The sequence below is a fragment of the Dipodomys spectabilis genome, unplaced genomic scaffold (assembly GCF_019054845.1).
Source record: "Dipodomys spectabilis isolate Male_0828 unplaced genomic scaffold, ASM1905484v1 ptg000240l, whole genome shotgun sequence".
NCBI lineage: Eukaryota > Metazoa > Chordata > Mammalia > Rodentia > Heteromyidae > Dipodomys > Dipodomys spectabilis.
The window spans coordinates 4,788,257-4,806,442 of record NW_024870917.1 but is presented as its reverse complement, the minus strand read 5'-3'; the positions used below and the strand labels follow the sequence as shown (position 1 = coordinate 4,806,442).

The 18,186-nt window shown below is 51.3% G+C and overlaps 1 protein-coding gene across 1 annotated transcript; it reads right to left on the bottom strand.

Annotated features, from left to right (window-relative positions):
* Window positions 1-11,980: 11,980 nt before the first annotated feature.
* Window positions 11,981-15,664, bottom strand: LOC122124601 (guanine nucleotide-binding protein G(s) subunit alpha isoforms XLas-like). Its single transcript, XM_042699263.1, is given in 5 exon segments — window positions 11,981-12,112; window positions 12,670-12,736; window positions 13,087-13,189; window positions 13,192-13,307; window positions 13,512-15,664. Coding segments are annotated over 5 exon segments (2,571 nt in total).
* Window positions 15,665-18,186: the final 2,522 nt, after the last annotated feature.

Genomic DNA, 18,186 nt, shown 5'->3' with positions numbered 1-18,186 from the left:
GTGGGCCACTGATGGGGCAGTCCATGCTGTTTGCCAAGTTGAACATAACATACATGGGAGACAAACCTCACATCTGCCATGGTCAGAGCTCTGAAAAATTAATTTGTGGCACTCTTTTCATTTTGGAACCATGATGGAGTGACTGTTATCCTAAATCAGGCGTGTCAGTTTATGCTAAATTTCCATGAAAACACTTCCCAACAATCTTTCTTTCTTCCATTCTGAAGAACTACCATGACCCACCAATCCCCAGTAATTCCAAAATGTCACAGAAGGCCCATTGTATGGACGTTCTTGTGGTGTGAGCTCCTTTTCTGGAAGATTAGAACAGCAATTGTATGTTGCATGCCTCCCCCACTCCCCAAGTCCCCTCACCAGCCATTTTGCTGTCTCAAAGCAATACAAATTTGGCCCAAATCAATTTGCAACACATTTCTACTTTTAGCACTTGCTGTGGAGGGAAGGAAACCTTTTCTGGTGGGGAACAAGAGACTCAGCCTGGGAAGCACATTCCCAATGTGGGAGAAAGGAGTCCCAGGTTCTAAAACAGTCAATCAGGGCAGGATTTTTACTGTTGTTTTCTTTTTCTCTTTTACCTTCAGTTGCTGACTGAAGTACAGGACACAGAGGGGCAGCTAAGGGAATGCCCCACCCTCCAACCCCAAGACCAGAAAGCTGAAAGTCTGCTCACAAGATTTGTTTCTGCCTAGCATGTCTTTCCGTCCCCACCCTGAGCCCAGCACTACATCAATTATATCTCCAGTCTCCTGCGAATCCCTCCTTTCTCTCCCCCTTATCCTTCCTCACGGAGTAGAATTGTCTTCCTTCTCTAATGAACTATCCCAAGAGAATAACACTTGTTTTTCAAAGGGGGTGGGGTAGGGGAAAAAAAGGAAGGAAGGGGAAAAAAAAGGAGTCGACAATGCCTGTAGGAGTCTGGCTGGAGCCAGCTTCTCCAGGACACCAGTCTGCAAATTCCTAAGGATTTCCTCAACTTCTGAGATGTATACTTAATGTACAGTGTTTGCTTTTAACTTTAGGATTCGTTTTGTTTTGTTCTGCGTGATTATTGAATCAAAAGACTCACGTAGGATTTTGTGTTTTCGAAAGGATGAGAAGGTTCATTGTGTGCCAGATTACTTAAAACAAAACAAACTAAACCACTAAGTAGGACAGGCGTGTGAAAACACTTGAAAGCTCAGGTTTTGTGAGAGTGAGTGAGTGTGTGTGTGTGTGTGTGTTGTGTGTTGGGGAGATGTTCCTAATTTCAGAGTAAAAACAAAAATTGGAAAACTATTTTAGGGTTGGGCGATCAGCACTGCAGAAACAAAAAGGACACACTACAGAAGAGAAGGTAAAGAAGACATGGCAGCCAGAGGTCCCTGGGGACTTCTGGGACCTGGAGGGGTCTCGGGGTCTCAGCTTCATGCCTTGCCTACCCTCTGGGCCCGCCTTCTCTCCCCTTTGCCAGCTAAGCCGCGCCAGCCCTGAGCTATGCTGGCAGGCTTCCATTCTAGCCTGGTGCAGCTACAGTTACGTGCAACCTGATCCTCTTCCAACTAGAAGTTTCCAGAGGGCAGGAACCCCATCTGGTGTAAAGAGCTGAACTTGGCAAACGTACTCCTTCACTTTCTTTTTCATTTCTTCCTTCTCTTTTTCTACTTTTTTCTTTATTTCATTGGGTTTCTTTTCCTTTTACTCTTTCTCCTCTCCCTCTTTCCTTCTCTCTCACTCTCTGTCTCTCAAACATAAGAAAGAAGGTGGTTCACAAGGAGGCTGAGATTTCAGAAGTGCAGATAGGAAGGAAGATGGGGAAGGAGTTTGGATTCTTTCCCTGCTTCCCCATCCCACTGAAAGGACTGAACAAGCCAAGGAACTACGGAGCGATGCTGGGGAGTGGGGGAACACTGAAGAAATCGGCATGCCCTGAATGGGGTGAGTGCTGCGGTTTATGAATACCCCTTAAAATATCCATACAGGAGGCGATAAGGAGGAAAAAAATCGCAGCAGGATGAGGGCGGGGGGATTTCCTGGCATATTATAATATCATTTTAACAGTAAGTACAACTTCTAGAAGAAAAAGGGCCAGGCCAAGAGTAGGGCCTGGGTTCCAAGTCCTGTGGGAAGCAAAACGGAGCTGTCTGGCCCCACCAGGGAGAGTTCTGAGGGTGTGGTTCCTATTGGAGCAGGCTCTCTGTGTGCAGAGGACCAAGGCTGGCAAAGAAACCCACGGAGAACAAGATAACGGATCCCTGAAAAACCAAGTCCCCATGGACCTAAGACAGAAAGGAGGGCCTCCACAAGGACCTCCTGTCCCCTCAAAATACAAAGCCTGGCGCTTTCCCCCTACTCTTGGTCTAGAGAATTCTAGATGCTGCTGCTTCCTGCGAGCAGTGAGCCCTTGGGAGCTCGCTGCTGACCTCTGCTGGGAACGAACACCACTGCCCAGGGTTCTCACCTGTACTCTGTATACTCTCACACCTGGGGATGGGGCTACAAATGAGGAGCCTGGGGAGCGAGAGGGGGAGGAAAGGCTTTGCAGAATCCTCCAGAGAAAATGGACAAGACATTAGTAGCAGAATGGGGCAGTGTTCATATGTTCTATTCAGTCCCTTTGACTTCCCAATATGAAGGGAGTGAGGGGTGGGAAAGCCTGCCAGAGGGTGAAGAAGTCCTCCTAGCAGAGGACTCTGTGTCCCTGAGGGAAACCCACACAGCCCTGGGCAAAGGGATGACCTCAGCCCAGACCCAGGGATTATTTGCCAAGGGCCAGAAGATGGCCCTAAGCTTCAATTTCCTATGCCGTCTGCCATTTTGGAATGGACACATTCAAAGGCTGAGGGTGTTGAGGGGGCGGGGATGCCAAAGTTGGACTTCAAACTTTTTGTCAGAGGATTAAACAGTTCTCAAGAACAACATCCCTCTCTGTTCTAGAAGAGGAAGACTGGGACCTAAGAGACAAGAGAGATTTTCTCAAGTTTCTAGAAGTGGTGCCTTTCAGAACCAGGACCCAAGGGTATGCAGATGGAGGTGACCCCCAGCAGTTTGGAGGTCACTCCCGCAGTCTGCTTTCCTGCCCTGGGTAAGGTCTACAGAGCCACGAAGTAACGTGAGGGTTTGTCCTCAGATATTAATTTTTAAGGGAAAACCTTTTTTTTTTTAAAAAAAAAAAAAAAACAGCCCTGAGTCCTAGGGGACCAGGCAATGTCTCTGGGGGACGAGGGGGGATTTAGGGGGGATTTGAGGGGGGGGATACAGTTCTGCCTCAAGCAGCTTCAGGCTGGATTCTCAGAGCCTGTCTCTCAATTGTAAAGGCCGAGCGCCATCTGCCAGCCATTTGTGAACAGCTTTGTTCTCTCTCATTGTTTCCACATGCCAGCCCTGAAGAGTGGGCTTCACATTTCCTTCCCTTTAAAAATAAGTAAACAAAAGGAGATTTCCTGCTCAGAAAGCCCCTGAAAATAAGGGTTCTTCTTCTTCTGATTCTTTTACTATCAGGAGATAGAAAAAGGGGGAGGGGGCGAGGAATAAAAATGAGAAAGAACCAAAGAGGTAAAATTCTTCAGGGGGCCCAGATTTCTATCCTCCTCCTGTTGGAAGTTTGGCAAACTTCCGTGTCCTACTTTAGGGAGCTCCTTCTTCCTGCAGACTCAGGCTTGCGGTCTGGAGATGCTTTAATCTCTGAACTCAGGGGCGATGGAGGCCTTCCCTACTGTCCATCTGAGTGGGCCAAGGTGGCCACGGTGGCTTCGCCCTAATCCTGCTAGTTGAGTACAGCTTTCTACCCTGCCTCTCAAGCTCTACCTGTTCCTACCTCTCCCTACCTTGAGTGTTCACTTGTATATACATCAAGTTGAACAGAGAACACAACACGCCTTGGCTTCCTCTTAGACAACCTATCCAATAGAGGCCCCTCCTCTGACCACGGCAGAACCCCAGGAAGAGATGGTAGAAATAATTCTAATAGTCAACCTTGTCTCATCAATTCTTTGGAGGCAAAAGCCTTTTCTAAATGTCACTTGGCAAAAGCATGGATCCCTGGAATCAAGTGCTGGTCTCCATCAAGATCATAGGAAGGAGACCCACGTTCTCCCACCCCTCCTAAGCCAGTGCTCTCTCCATTATCCCATGTCCCATGCCAGAAGCTGGGACTCCTCTGACCACCCTTCCCCTCCTTCTGGAGGAACACATGGGGAGGAGGCACACAGAACCATCATGAGAAGCTTCAACTTCCAACCAGGATAAGACATTCACTAAGAGTGTGTAGGAATGACTGGGGCCCATGGGAAACATATCCGAACATTCTGCACTGAGCGCAGGAGACCTCCCAAGTGTCCATCTTAATTCCTGCCCTGGCTGTTTGTATTGCAGAACAGAAATGCTCTTTGGTGACTTCCCTTCCTACAGCTAAAAGGCAAGAACCGAAATCACATTAATGTTTAATTATAAATAGCCAGAAGTCAGTCGTCTGGCAAGCTAACTTTAAAAAAATGTTCCCCTAACATCTGGCATTTGTTTTTTGGGTTCTGCTGTGTCTTCTAAGCACTTCCTTGGAAAGAAGTTGTACGTGGTCCCAGGCAAAAGATCAAAATCAACATTCTGAGAGCTTGCCTTGAGGGATTTCTAGGATTCTGCTGTAAGGAGATAGCAGTTGGAGGAGCCACTTTGCTTAGCAGAGCCCAGAACTGAGCAAGGTCCTCTGCTGGCAAGTTTTGATGTCAAATACTTTTTAATTCTATACATCCAGTATGTAATTTGTCAAACTACAATCCATTTCTAGCCCATCACCCTAAAGTAATACTATCAATAATCAAAGCTAAGTGTTTGAATATTTTGTGCTTATTTGGAGTAGAGAATAGTTTGTGCCTTAGTTTATTTGTATTTTCTGGCCTTTGCAGTGAACTTAAGAGGCACAAACTTCAAACTCTCTAATGGGGGAAAAAACAGAAAAAGGAAAATCTTTGTTTTGAGAAAAATAGGAGCTGGGAGTGTAACTTAGTTGGACAGTGCCAGGATGCTTGGGTCTGGGGTTTGATTGCTACAATGGAAGGGAGGGCCTGTGTTTCGAAAAAATACAATAAAATGACAATTTCATGTTCTCCTGATTAAGAGATATCTGTTACAGACTCTACCTGAGGATGGGGGAAGAGGGCAAAGGAACAATTTATGGAAGACCACGTACAAGACTTTGTGACCTTGTCTGCCCTTGCGCTGTCTCTTCTTCTGGCTTACCTCTTTTCTTTCTAAAAGATCTCTCCTTAGGCAAAGGGGGAGTTCCTAGCCTGCCACAGGTCCAGACCACCCCCGAGGGGCAGAGGTGATCAGTTAGCAGTTAAGATCTAGGAACGCCCTGATTCTGCCCACCTGTTGATCAGCTGGGGCCTGGGTTGACTAATCCAGAGTCCTAGTCCAATTCATGGTTTGCCCCCCTGAAACAATTCCCTTTTCTCTTCCATTCAGTGTCACTGGGGTCACCTTTCCTGGATTGCTGGGAACTGTGGGTCACCAAGGTGACCATACACACTGCTGACTGGCTATAGTATCTGGGAAGCCTTCCCTCTGAAGACTTTCTGGGTATGTAAGTTATGACACACAGAAATTCCAAAGGCTTTGATACTTCTGTTAGGAGAGCAGTTCTCAACCCTGGTGGGCATGTGACAATGACAGGAAATGGTTCTGGTGATCACACTGCATGAATGCGGTGTAGGTGTGTGTGTGGTGAGTGCGTGTATGTGTAAGGATATGAGTTTGTATATGTGTAAGAGTATATGGGTAGAAGGGTATTGTGTATGCATAAGTGTGTACAAGTGCATATGCATAAGTGTGTATATACAGAAGTGTGTATGTGTAAGAGTATGTGTAAGGGTATTGTGTATGTATATGTGCGTACAAGTGTGTACAGTGTGTGTATGTGTAAGAGTATATGTGTATGTATTGTAAATGTGTGTACATATGTATATTTGTGTGCACATGTGTAAGGGTAAATGTATGAGAATATATGTATGTATATGTAAAAGTATATATGTGTAAGGGTATGTGTGTTGGTGTAAAGATATGTGTGTATGTATGTGTATGACATTCATGTGTAAGGATGTGTGTATGTGTTGGGAGTGTGTGCAAGTGCATGGTATCTAGGTCAGAGGAGCTTTAAATATCTTACAGCATGCAGGACTTCCTCCTTCCCCCTCCCCTCTCCTCCTCCCCCCCTCCCCAGTGATAAAATGTCAGTGGTGCTATCTGGAGAACCCCATTGTTATCAGAGCCCCCTCAAAATGCATCTAAAATCTCCCCACCTAACAGGGAAACTTCATGGCTTAGAAACAAAAAAAGCTGGGGTCTGACTATGGCTTTGGGGTGTCTGGGCTCCATCTGGGCGGGGTGGCAGGGGAGGAAGTGAACTGGGCCTTCCCCTACCTCACTAGCTTTCTGTCCCCTCTCATCTCCACTACAGATGTGTGGCACATTTTTCTGCCTTATGCTACCTCACCATCTAGTGGCCACCTGGAATATCAACTCACCTTCACCATCCCTGGCGCTTCTCTAACTAGTCATTTAAAAATTGGTATTTGGGGTGGGTGGGTGGGCAGGAATGCTCTGAATAATATACATGATTTCACTGGTAATTAGTCATCCTATAGGCCTGGTAGAGATACAGCCAAAGGAAAAAAAATATATAAGGAATTAAGATGGATGCTTTCTAAGATTTCAAAAGCCCAAATACAGGCTCAAAAAATAATAAGGATCTCAGGGTCTAATTACAAATGAAGCCTTCCCTTTGTGAAGGAAACTACAGAGCATCTGTTTACATCCTGTGGACACATAGGAGTTCCTGTGTGTAACTGCAGATTAAGAACAGTGCTTCTTTGAACGGACATGTTTCAGGGGTCCTGGTCATCTGCCAACCTCCATGCTTCCTAACTCTCATCCTTCTATGCTTTGCAGGGATTTTTGTTTCTATTTCCTTTGGTGGCACTGGGACCCACTGGCTCCTTTTCAAGCTTTGGAAGCTAAGGCTTAGACATGGGTGCCAGCACCTAAGGGCCTACATATGGACAGCTAAGCTGCAGAACATCTGTGTCCATTTCCTCCCGGCCAGGCCCTGCTAGGCCACTCTTCTTTGGGCCCTGACCTCTTATCCCAAATGCCTGATCTTGGTTTTCCTGTATCATCGAAAGAATTATTGGGGTTGCTGTGTTTTTCTAAAAACAAAACAAAACCCAAAACTCAGCTTCCAACTTACCTGAATGAAGGTTCCCTGTAAGAATAGCTTCACAGTAATTCACACATTAGTAATCAGTTTGCTGAGAGGCAAACTGTACGTATGGGGCGAGGAGAGAGGCAGTATGTTGTTTGGATCTGAAGGAGGGTTAAGGGCTACGCCAGAAGATACAGTCCTGTGACTGTCTTCTGATCTTATGAGAACCAACTCGCCCTCAGAGGTGACACTGAGCATTTGGAAGCTTGACAGAGGTGCTCCAACGTAGACGCACAGTGTTTTCTCTTCCCATTATCAACTCATTAGAGAAAGTTGAAAGTAGTTACTTGGTACCACACGTAAAATGTGTGTGACAATGTCAGAAACACTGACTGACTCATAATACATTGAAGATGGCTTAACAATTTATAGAATCTCTATGCCTCTCTCCTAGCCCCAAATGGAATTGTTTAAAAAAAATTAGTAGGATTCAATATTCAAGTTCTGTGGGCAGAGCTCTACAAGTCAAAATACTAGTGAATTCTCCTGAGGTTTAGCAAATGACCCCGCAATGCATTTGGGATTTTACCTCAAAGTTAAGTACCAGGTCGGCCCACTTGCTGGGTTTCATGGTTCTGTCACAGATCGTTTGTCTAACCTTCTTCCCTGGTTACAGGCCCTGTGGTTCCATGTGCACAGCTGCTCCCATAGTTCTGACTTGAACAGTATGTGTGTCATGTTTCCATGAACTGTGTGAGGATCAACATAATCTTAAAAGACAAGCATGTTTTTTGGGTGGTTCCCTACCTTTTTCTCTTCCGTTGGAGAAGGTGTCCTCTTCAGCTTTTTCCTGCTGGCTTGCTTCACCCTGTAGCTGTTGACTAGAAAACTAAAGATACTTTTTTTTTAAACAAACAACACAAACATGTATAATAACCACAGAACAATTTAAACTCTGGTCTTTAAGTCACAGTTAATACATTCATTTATAGATAGGAGGTAATAAAAGGAGAAAGGAGAGGAAGGTAGGGGTAAGGGGACCACAGGTGATATTTTTTTAGGATAAATGCCACTTGAGAATGACTTGTGACTATGGCAAATTTGGCAAAGGTGTCATGTGTTTACTGCTGGAATTGACCTCTGATCATAAAAAGTGTACAAAGAGTGCATTCTGAAATGAGGAAACAAAAGCAACCCCAACCCTCAACTGGAGCAGGGAGGGGAAAAAATAAGTCCAAGAGGAAAAGAAAACTTCTACAAATATTTAATGTTTATGGGAGGAGGGGGCGCCATTAAAATGTTTATTAAGAGCTTAGGGATGTAACTTCACTTCTAGCATCTGAATCTCTAGGGGAATTGTGGGGAAAAAATATTGCTTCTTCTGAGTCTTCTGAAACTTCCCTTCCTCATTCAAGAGGGCCTACTCCAGTGCTCTGTGGAATCGCACTTATCTAAGTTGTATAAAGGCCCCTATGGACTGGCAGATTCTTCAGTAGCACACCCAAACACAAGTCGTGCCTGGAGTCATCTCATCCTCTGGCTGACCACAGGTCAGAGGAGGAATGTGGTGGGGACAAAAGCCCCATGCAGTGGAGTTGAATGAAATTTGTTAAACGTGGGCATTGGGAACCACTGTGGGTTGCTGGGGAACACCAGTAATACTGGCAGTAGCTAACGAGACGGGCCATTGGCTTTTGGGTTCCTCCTCTGATGGTTTTCACCCTCTGTGATGATCCTACTGTGCATCAACTGGCCATGTCCTTTTTATTTTGGAGTTTCAGTGCTTCCTGAGAAATTTGATTTTAAAATGGGCAAATGGCATGCTAACTCAGCAGTCACTGAAACCCTGGATGGGCAGGGGAGGGGTGAGGCTGGTTTAGGAGGAGCCTCATCTTTGCCATAGCTTTTTGCTTTTGTTTTTTCTTTTAAGTTTAGAAACCAGTTTTCCTTGTTATTTGCGGATCTTCCAAAAAGTTCTTTATCTAGAGGTAGTTGTTGGGGGGTAGAAGGGAAACTGACTCTAAAAAGAAAGGGCATGTTTGGCATTGCGAATGTCAAATCTAGCTCTATAAATCATTTTCTCCCAAATGAAATTTATTTTTGCTTAATATAAACTTTCCAGTACAAAAGTTAAAAGTAATCTTCAAGGTCATACATTGATTATTGCTAAATGGGAAAATGAGAATGAGTCCTGAAGTAAAAGTAAGGATGACTTAAAACCATATATGCACTGAGGAATATTGAGCAGTTTTAATAGTATCATTGTATCTGGGCCAAAATTGTAAACAACACTATACATTGCAGGGAGTTCTGTATAAAAGCAACTGCATTTTTACTATTGTTATTATTATTATTATTGGGAACCTGAGTAAGGAGAAAAACTTTAGACCCTGAGAAAGAAAACTGGAAGATTTAAAAAAAAAAAAGTCTGTAAATAGAACCTGCATTAAAAAAATAGAATAGAAAACCCAATAAATAAAGACTGCATTGCTGCATTGCTGCCAGATGGGTTAAAGCCAAAGTGGAAATTAAATATCACCATAGCAATGACAGGTACCCAGAAATGGGGAGCTCTCATTTCATGTACACTCAATGGACATTTATAACCAGGGATCTGTCGGGGTCTAGCTGTAACTCAGAAAGCAGTAGAATGTTTGACACCTGTCATTTGACAAGGGATTTGAAGAGCACACAGTACATTTGCTATAGATAATTATGCACACACTGCCACATAGCTTCTTATCATCATGTTTTTGGAAGGCATTATCCTATCTGAATGTGAAATCTGAGACCCTTCACTTACCTTGGCTTCTCTGAGCAAAAACAAAAACAAAAACCCTGAGATTTAATCTCTGGAGTTTGAGCTTATGAAATGAATTTGGTCCTATCATGTTTTTATTGCCCAGAACTAGTTCAAAGTACATGTGTGAAGTCGGTAGAAAGTTTTAAGATGTAAAATGCAATACTAATATGCTGTCATCATTACTGCTCACTAGAAATATTGAGAGCTGTGAGACTTTACTCCTTCAGGTCAGGAGGGGATAGACAGAAAGGAAATGAGTGGAATTCTCTCTGGTTAATACCAGTGGTAGATGATGTGGGTAAAAAAAATTTTAAAAATTAACTGACCCATGTGGAGAAAAATGTTTGCTTGAGTTGTTTTTTTTTTAAGAAAGCTAGGGAAAATTATATTTTAAAAGGGCTCTGGGGAATAGGAGCCTTTAAACTAGTATCGGGGAAATAATTAAGGTATTTCTTAACTCTAAAATGTGGTTGGGCCTGACAGGCCGCGCTCTCCCATACAGCAGGCAGCTCAGTAGAGGCCTTCTGAATGCAGAAAAATGGCTGAAATGGAAAAAAAAAAAAAAGGGAAAAAGAACAACACCAATACTTCTGCCGGATGGGATGCAGTGTATCACTGCAGCATTTATCCTACAATTAATCATGATTCACTGTGTAAACAATGTCAAAGAAGACTGGCCAGTATTATATTCAGTGTTTGCCTGCATCGATTTAATAAATATAGCACATACTAAAATCATTTTCATCCAGTAGCTCCCTTTCATTCTTAAAATGAGGCTTCAAAAAAAATTTTTTTTAAATTTTAAAAGTCTGCAAAGGACCAAAAGGCAAAGGGAAAATAGTTGATGACTGGATAGTATTAAAAAAAAAAAGCTTTAACTCTTCAAAATATTTCAGAACCTTCTTCATGTTATTATTATTATTATCTACTAACGTTCTTGTCAAGCTTTCCAAGATATTCAGTAATGGGCTTGAGGTGTTTGGGCAATAAAAACAGTGTGTGAACACATACACACTCATCCTTAAAGCAACAGATGAAGCTTCATGCCACAAATTGAAAGCCAAATCACAGATGGGCATCTGGTCTGCATTTGCAGTGCTAAGAATGCATGGACATCTTATTTCACACATTGGAACCAGAAAGTAAAAGTCCTTTGTCCTTCCTCCTCCCCCATGGACAGATAAGGGAGGCTCAGGTGAGATTCCTGTCCTCACTTCTGCAAGGCCTGGTTTGACAAGCTGCATTGCTAGTTTCAGGAAGCAGGTTCCTCTGGCGGCCATCTTAGCTCAGGTTTGTGCCAGGAAAGGCCCAAGGCTTGCCAGCCTGCCACCTCACCCCCCCAGCCCTAAAGACAAATCAAGGGGATGCAAAGAATTCCTAATATCCTGAAGTCCCAGCCCCAGATGTGGCATGTGCTGCTGTAGGATGGAGTGTTACATAAGCTATGGTACAGTCCTCCACATGCCCCCTCCCCCTCCTTGGGTAGGAGACTCAAGTCATGGAACTAAAGGATTCCTGAGCTAGGAAAGCTTCATTTCTCAGAGAAGGCCCCAGTATGTAAAGGTCACTGTCACTGGGGCTCCTGTCAGGTCAGATGTGACCCTCCCCCCCATCTTTCCCTCCCCAGGTTTGCCATCCAAAGCTAAATCTGAACTATGGAGAGGGTCTCTCAGTTACCTGCAGGGAACCCAGACACTGTCACATAAAGTTCTGGGGCTTTAGTGTCATTGAGACATTTCAAATTTAAAAATCTCCTGTTGGCACGTTTTGGTAAGTGGGTAAGTGGCAATGTCCACCCCCATTCCCACCCCAGGCAGACATAAAAAAATGACCATCACATCTTAAAACTGTCAGTGGTGGGAGACATCACTGCAACAGGGCTATGCCAATAATGTTATTCATAAAAAAATCCTGTATTATGAAATATTTAATAAATGTAATGTAGTCTTAGGAAGTGTGCTCTTAAAATCCCTTGAAATGTTTCAGAGAATAGAATAGGCAGACTGCTGTTCACTGATGCTCTGACTGTGCCCAGAAGAGTTAAGGTCCCCAGGTTTGAGTGTGGAGGGGGGTGGGGGTCCTTGCTGTGAGGTGAGGGGAGGGGCCGATGAGAGCTGGGGAAGGGAGACAGGGGAGGGGAGAAGTACCTCCCGGTTAGCACATCATAATCCATCTGAAGTACCAGATTTTATTTATTTGTTTATTTATTTATTTATTTATGGATCCAAAGATCTTACCTTCAAGCCTCTCTGCCACCAGCTAAAGCTGCTTGAAAAAGATTCACATGTAAACACTGACATATTTCACAGTTTTGCCTACACTGTCCCCATGCTTAAGATAATATATGTAATTTTTATTGCATGGCAATGATAAAAATGACATTTATACTGCAACATACAGCTCCCATCTTTGCAAACCAAGCCCCTCCTGCTGCATTCTCTGTAAAAGGGTAAATGATTGGCTTACCTCCAGCTCTTCGCTAGGGAAGAAAATAATTTCATATTTTAAAGACATAGCCACGCCCACCCCTTAGAACCAATCCCTTGTGACATCGGGACGTGGATTGGCAGGGGGGGCTTGGTGTGGCCCCCTCCCCCTCCCCCTCCCCCCAGGTGGGCCGAGTGGGTGCAGAATACCGAACCCCCGTGTGCAGCCCCGGAGCCCCGGATACCTGTGGGTCTGGTTTTTCAACGGAAAAGGCGGGAGGGTTTGGCGAACGAATGAGAAGTGAGGAAACGCTTAGCGCAAAGGGAAAAAGAGAGAAAGACACACAGGAGAAAGGTTACAGAGGCCACGGCAGCCCCCCACCCCCACCCCCGCCCCACCAGCAGCCCGGCCGGCCGCCCGATTACCCAGGATGCCCCACCACCTCGGCCCGCGCGCCCGGCCGGCTGGCCGCCGAGCGCCCGCGCGCGGGTACCGCGGAGCGCGCCGGCTCCCAAGTTTCCCCCCGCGCCATGGCGCACATCACCAGACAGCCCGTTTCTGAGTACGAGTACACAGTCGGCGGGTGGTTCGGGGTGTGCCGGGGTGGCTTGAGCAGGTCATGCACAGGCGGACACGACAGGAGCACCAGACACACACCAACCACAAGCCGAGTCCAAGCAGCCGTGCCAGGCGAGGCGGGGGCGCGGCCCCCCATGCCCCCAGCCCACCGCGGCCCCAGCCAACGTAGCCACGGGGAGCCCCGGGGCCCCTCCCGGCGGTTCCTCGCTCACCTGAAGCCCTCGCCTGTCCAGCTTACGGCGGCTGGCGCTGGCGCTGGCCTCCAGCCGGTAACGACCCTCAATGTCGCTCGGCACCACTTTTCTCCCTGGAGGGCACATACTTCGCCACCCGATCCTTTCCCACGGCCCCCTCCCCCGCCCGGGGCATACACTGGGGGGTCCCACCCTTCCACCAGCCGCAGGCTCGCCCCTCCGAAGCCTCCCCCCCACCGCCCCAGCCCCGCGGGGCGAGCCGGCCGTCACCTTCTCGGGCTGCCCCGGCGGCTCAGCTGCCGTGGGCAGCGGCCACCCTATTACCTAGAAGCAGCGCGTACACATATAATCCGTCTTTTCCTCCTGGAGTTGGCGTTCGAGGCGCCCGGCGCGCAGCGGGTCGAGCCTCTTGGTGCGCAGCTCCAAGGCTTCTTTGCGCATCTGGCGGAGCCTCTCTTCCACCAGCTCATCCCGGGGCCGGCTGGGGCTCCCGGTTCCGTGCTCGGGGTTCTCGCAGCCGCAGAAGCAGGTTCCGAAAGATTGCACGAGGAAGTTGCGGAGTAAGTTGCGCTCGGGGGCCGTCTTGCGGGGCTGCCGGCTGCGGTGGGGCCACCACTGGAAGCAGCCGAAGGTTTTTTGCTCCGACTCCTCGCTGGAGGAGTCGCTGAGATACTGCTCGAGGTACCTGACCCGGGCTCGGCCGCGCTCCGATTTGCCCCGCCAGGCGCTGCTCGCCCGAGTAGGCCGCGGAGTAGGCGGGTCAGCAGCCTGGATCTCGGGGCTGGGGGGTCTAAGGAGATGGAGGCTTCGGGGCCCCACAGAGGTAGGGGACGCGAAGGCGGTGCGGATGATCCCGGGGGCCGGGCCTGCGGAGGCTGAGCGGATGGCAGTCGGCGGCCGGGCCGCGGGAGCGGGCGCGGAAGCGAGAGCGGCCGGGGCGACTCGGGCTCCCCGGGCGCCCGGATTGGCCGTGGCGACGGGGGCCGCCCTTGCCGCCGGAGGCTCGGCTGCGGCCGGGGCTGCCCCGGCGCCTTCGGGATCGGCTCGGGCGGCAGGGGCGCCCTGAGCACGGCGATCGGCTCGAGCGGCAGGGGCTGCCCGCTGGCCAGGATCTGCGGGCGCGGCCGGGCCTCCGCGGGCTCCGGCATCGGCGGCCCGGGCGGCAGCGGGGGCTCCTCGGGCTTCGGGCTCGGCTTCGGCAGCGGGGACTCCTCCGGCTCCGACATCGGGCTCAGCCGGGGCGGCCGGGGCTCCTCCGGCGTCCGGCTCGGCGGCGCTCGCAGGGGCGGCCGCCACTTCGGGGTGGACTGGGGCTCCTCCGGCGCCGGCAGGGGATCCGTCCCCTGGAGGGGGGCCGTCTCCTTCCTCCGCGGCGGCGGAGGCTGCGCGTCCTTCCATCTCCGCTGCCTCTCCCTCGACTGGGGGTCTCTGCGCTCGCGCACTCTTATCTGGGGCTCCCGCGATTCCGATGGGCGGGCCGTCAGCGGCGATTGGGGGGCTGTCTGTGTTGACAGGAGCGTCGTCGACCCCAACGGGGGCGCTGCCGATCTCAAGTGGGGGTCCGCTGAGCTCCATCGGGGGGCTCGCGCGCTGGTCGTCGGGAAGAGCGCTGCCTGCCTCTCGGGATGGGCTGCCGACGGCGCCCCACACCCGGGGAGGAGGCGCGCTCGCGGCGGGAGCGAGGCAGAGCGCCCTCGGGACCGCGATGGCCTGCAGGAGGCCGCCGCCGGTGCCCGGTGGGCTGGCTCCGGGGAGCCCAGGGGGTGGATGGTCGTTTCCAGAGGCTTCTCCATCCAGCTCAAATGGCATCGCCTCCTCGGGGGGAGGGCTGTGGTCTCCCCCGAAGGCGGCGCTCGCAGGCCCGATGACTCGGGGCTCCGCGGGAGGTGCTCCGGGGACCCCTGGCCCGCCGGGAGCAAGGTCTGCGACCTGCAGGAGAGGCTGGCCGCCGCCTCCCGGGGCAGGCTGGTCAAACTCGAACGGCATGGCTTCTTCTGGTGGAGGGCTGTATCCTCCCATGCCCGGCGTCGCCCCAGCCAGGGCTCCGGGCTCCACGGGCGCCAGGCCGCTGGCCTCGAGACCTGCTCCGGTCCCAGGGGGTCCAGACTTCTCCAGGTCGGGCCAGAAGCCTCCCATGGTGGGCTGCTCCACCTCAAAGGGCATGGCTTCTTCAGGAGGTGGGCTGTAGCCCCCGTCGGCTCCGGCTTCCTCGAAGGCCGGGCTGAGGCCCTGGTGGTGGGCCCCGGGGACATCTGGGGGTCCGCTGGCGTCGCCATTGACCTGGATGGGGACGGGCTCATCGGGAGGCGATTGGGTTTCCATCTCTTCGGCTGGGCCAGGCCCAGCACCGGGGGCAGCGGCCCCTGGGGCTTCCAAAGGTTCTTGCTCGGGCTGTTCGCCGTCTTCAGGGGGGATATTGTGTTGTCCTGACATATTATTGCCGTGGAGGCAGTTGCGCATGCCCATAACAGGGTGGCGGTTGTTAAAGTGAATTTGGGGCCCCGTGAGACGGAGCACCCAGCCAAACTAGGGTGAAAAAAATTATTCAAAAAAAAAATCAGAGTTCCAGCCCGGCAGTTCTTCAGCTTCACGTCCCAGCCTTGCGAGGCTGCGGGGCTCTCCGGGCCTGGAACCCCAGACCGCAGAGGAAGCAACGCGGCCCTGGCTGGTGGAGCCTTGGTTCACTTCCGGTTCCTTCTCGATCACTTTTTATTCTCTGGGGCTGCTCCCTGGAGAGCCAGGCTGCGACTTGGCCTTGTTTCCTCTTCTATCTGCGCCAGGCCAGCTCTCAAATTGGCTCTGAAGAGCGTGCCGATTCGTCCCGAAAATCGTCAGTAGCGCTGTGTCTCTGCCACCAGAGGACGCCGGTCCCGGTGCCGAGGCGGCTCCGGCTCCGGATCCGGCTCCGGGAGCCGGATCCGGGCGGCCCGGCAGCCCGGGACTTTGGGTATGGGGGCTGATGAGCGCAGGCCTCGCAGGGATGTTTTGGCTCCTTCCTCTCCTCTCCCAGACTGATTTGGAGTCCTTCTCCTCGCCTCTCCCCTGGCCAGAGAGAGCGAGCGAGCTCGCCTGCGTTGTGGACACGTGACGCAAGACGTGGGCATCAGGATGCTGGAGAGCGGGAGCTAAAGCCCTCCCTCCCCAGACTCTCCTCAGGGGAGGGGGGACTGCAGGAGGGTTTTCGATCACCCCAGATACCCTAAGCCTCTTAGCGGTGGCCCCCAGCCCCAGGAAGCGCTGCATTTTGAGCTCCAAGTCCGGAGCTTAGGACTTTAGATGCCGGGCAAGGGGACCCGGGCGAGGCGTGGGAATGCGACAGGTGGTCGCGAGCCCCCCGGAGGGGACGGGAGGGGCGAGGCCCGGGGGGCTGTCGAATGCAAGCACAGAACCTGCTTTTTAAACGCCTCTGGGCATTTTTTTGGGGGGGTCATTTCTGCTGTTTTTGTTTGCCGTCCGCGGACGATGGCTGCGGTTCAGTCTCAGCGTCCCCATCCCCATTATATTTTGGGGGTCTCAGCGGTGGCCCAGAGTGGCGCAGAGAGCGTTTGCTTGTGTTTATGTGGACGGTGACGCAGAACCTTGGGTCGGACATCAAAGGTCTCCGGGCGCACCGCGGAGGATAAAGCGAAGCCCCCCGGGCGGTCGCCGCAGTCTCGGCCGTACCGGTGTGGGAGGGGGGGGGTGCTCACAGGAAGACCCCAGCTCAGGCCTCCGACTTCCGAAGGGCTGGAGGAGGTTGTCGGCCGGCATTTATGGTCGGTTTAGGGTGGTCTCAAAGACTGGATGTCTCTGTGCTCAGACCCCAGGGAAAGAAATACAACATAAATAAAATGTGCCGCGCCGGCCACAGCAGCCAAGGCGCACGGCTTGCAGCCTCCGGCGCGCGCGGCCGCGCGGGTCGCCCAGCCCACCCCAGACCCTCTCCAGCCCTTCGTTAACCACCGCCCCCCACTCTTTTTGGAACAAGTATCCCAGGGCAGCTGCTTTGCTTTCCCAGGGCTTATAGCTCTCTGGGGTGGCACCAAACGCGGCCACATACCCAGCAATCGTCCACCGCCGCGCCGCGCGCCCCCTTTGCCGCGGTGCCGCGGTGGGCTCCGTGCACGCGCGCGCGCGCGCACCGCACTGGGTCTGGGGGCTGCGGAGAGATTAGCGACTGAGAAGGGAGAGGAAAGATTAAAAATTCACCATTCCCCTATCATGTAAAAGCTAGCACACACACAGATTCGCCAGCCAGGTGCTAGGGGCTGGCGAAACACTTTGCCGTGATGCCGGGTACGCGCGCGCGCGTGCGCGCATGTCCGATCACGGTGGGAAGGGGGAGACGGGGGGGGGGCGTGGGTGGCTGGTGACAAGGCCCTGGGTGACCCGGGGAAGGGCTGGGCCGAGGGATGGGGTCTCCCCAGATGTCCCCGGAGAGCGAGGGCATGGCGCCGGCCGCTGCAGTTGCGCTGCAGGCGGGTGGATGGCGTCTTGCCGCGATGTACCGCATACATCTAACGCATTCCCTCTCCCAACCAGGGCACCACAGACACAACGTGCCGTAGCCCCCCGCATCCAGCGCCCCAGCACCCACGTGGCCGTGCTGCCCAGAGGATCGTTGACAAAGCCAGCCCCGAGGGACACCGCGACCTCCCAAGGGCAGCCATCCCACTCCGTAGGTCTACGTTCTCACTAATGGTAACACCGAACTTTGCTTCAAAGTTTGTCCAACTACCCCGTCCTCCCCCCGCCCCCCCCCCTCGCCCCGCAACCGCCGAAGAATTTGAGCATCCATTGAATGGGCCAACTGGGTCCCCAACAACCAGCTCCCTCCTCTCCGACCCCGGCAACGGGTCAGTCATTGGGCTGGGGTCACGCCAATCAAGGCTGCCTGGCGAATGAGCAGGGGGCTTCGAACCGGAAACCGGATATTGGTGGGAGGTCCAATAGGGGGCGCCGCGTTGGAACGCCCAAAAGGTTGGGTTGCTTGGGTGGTTGGAAGCAGT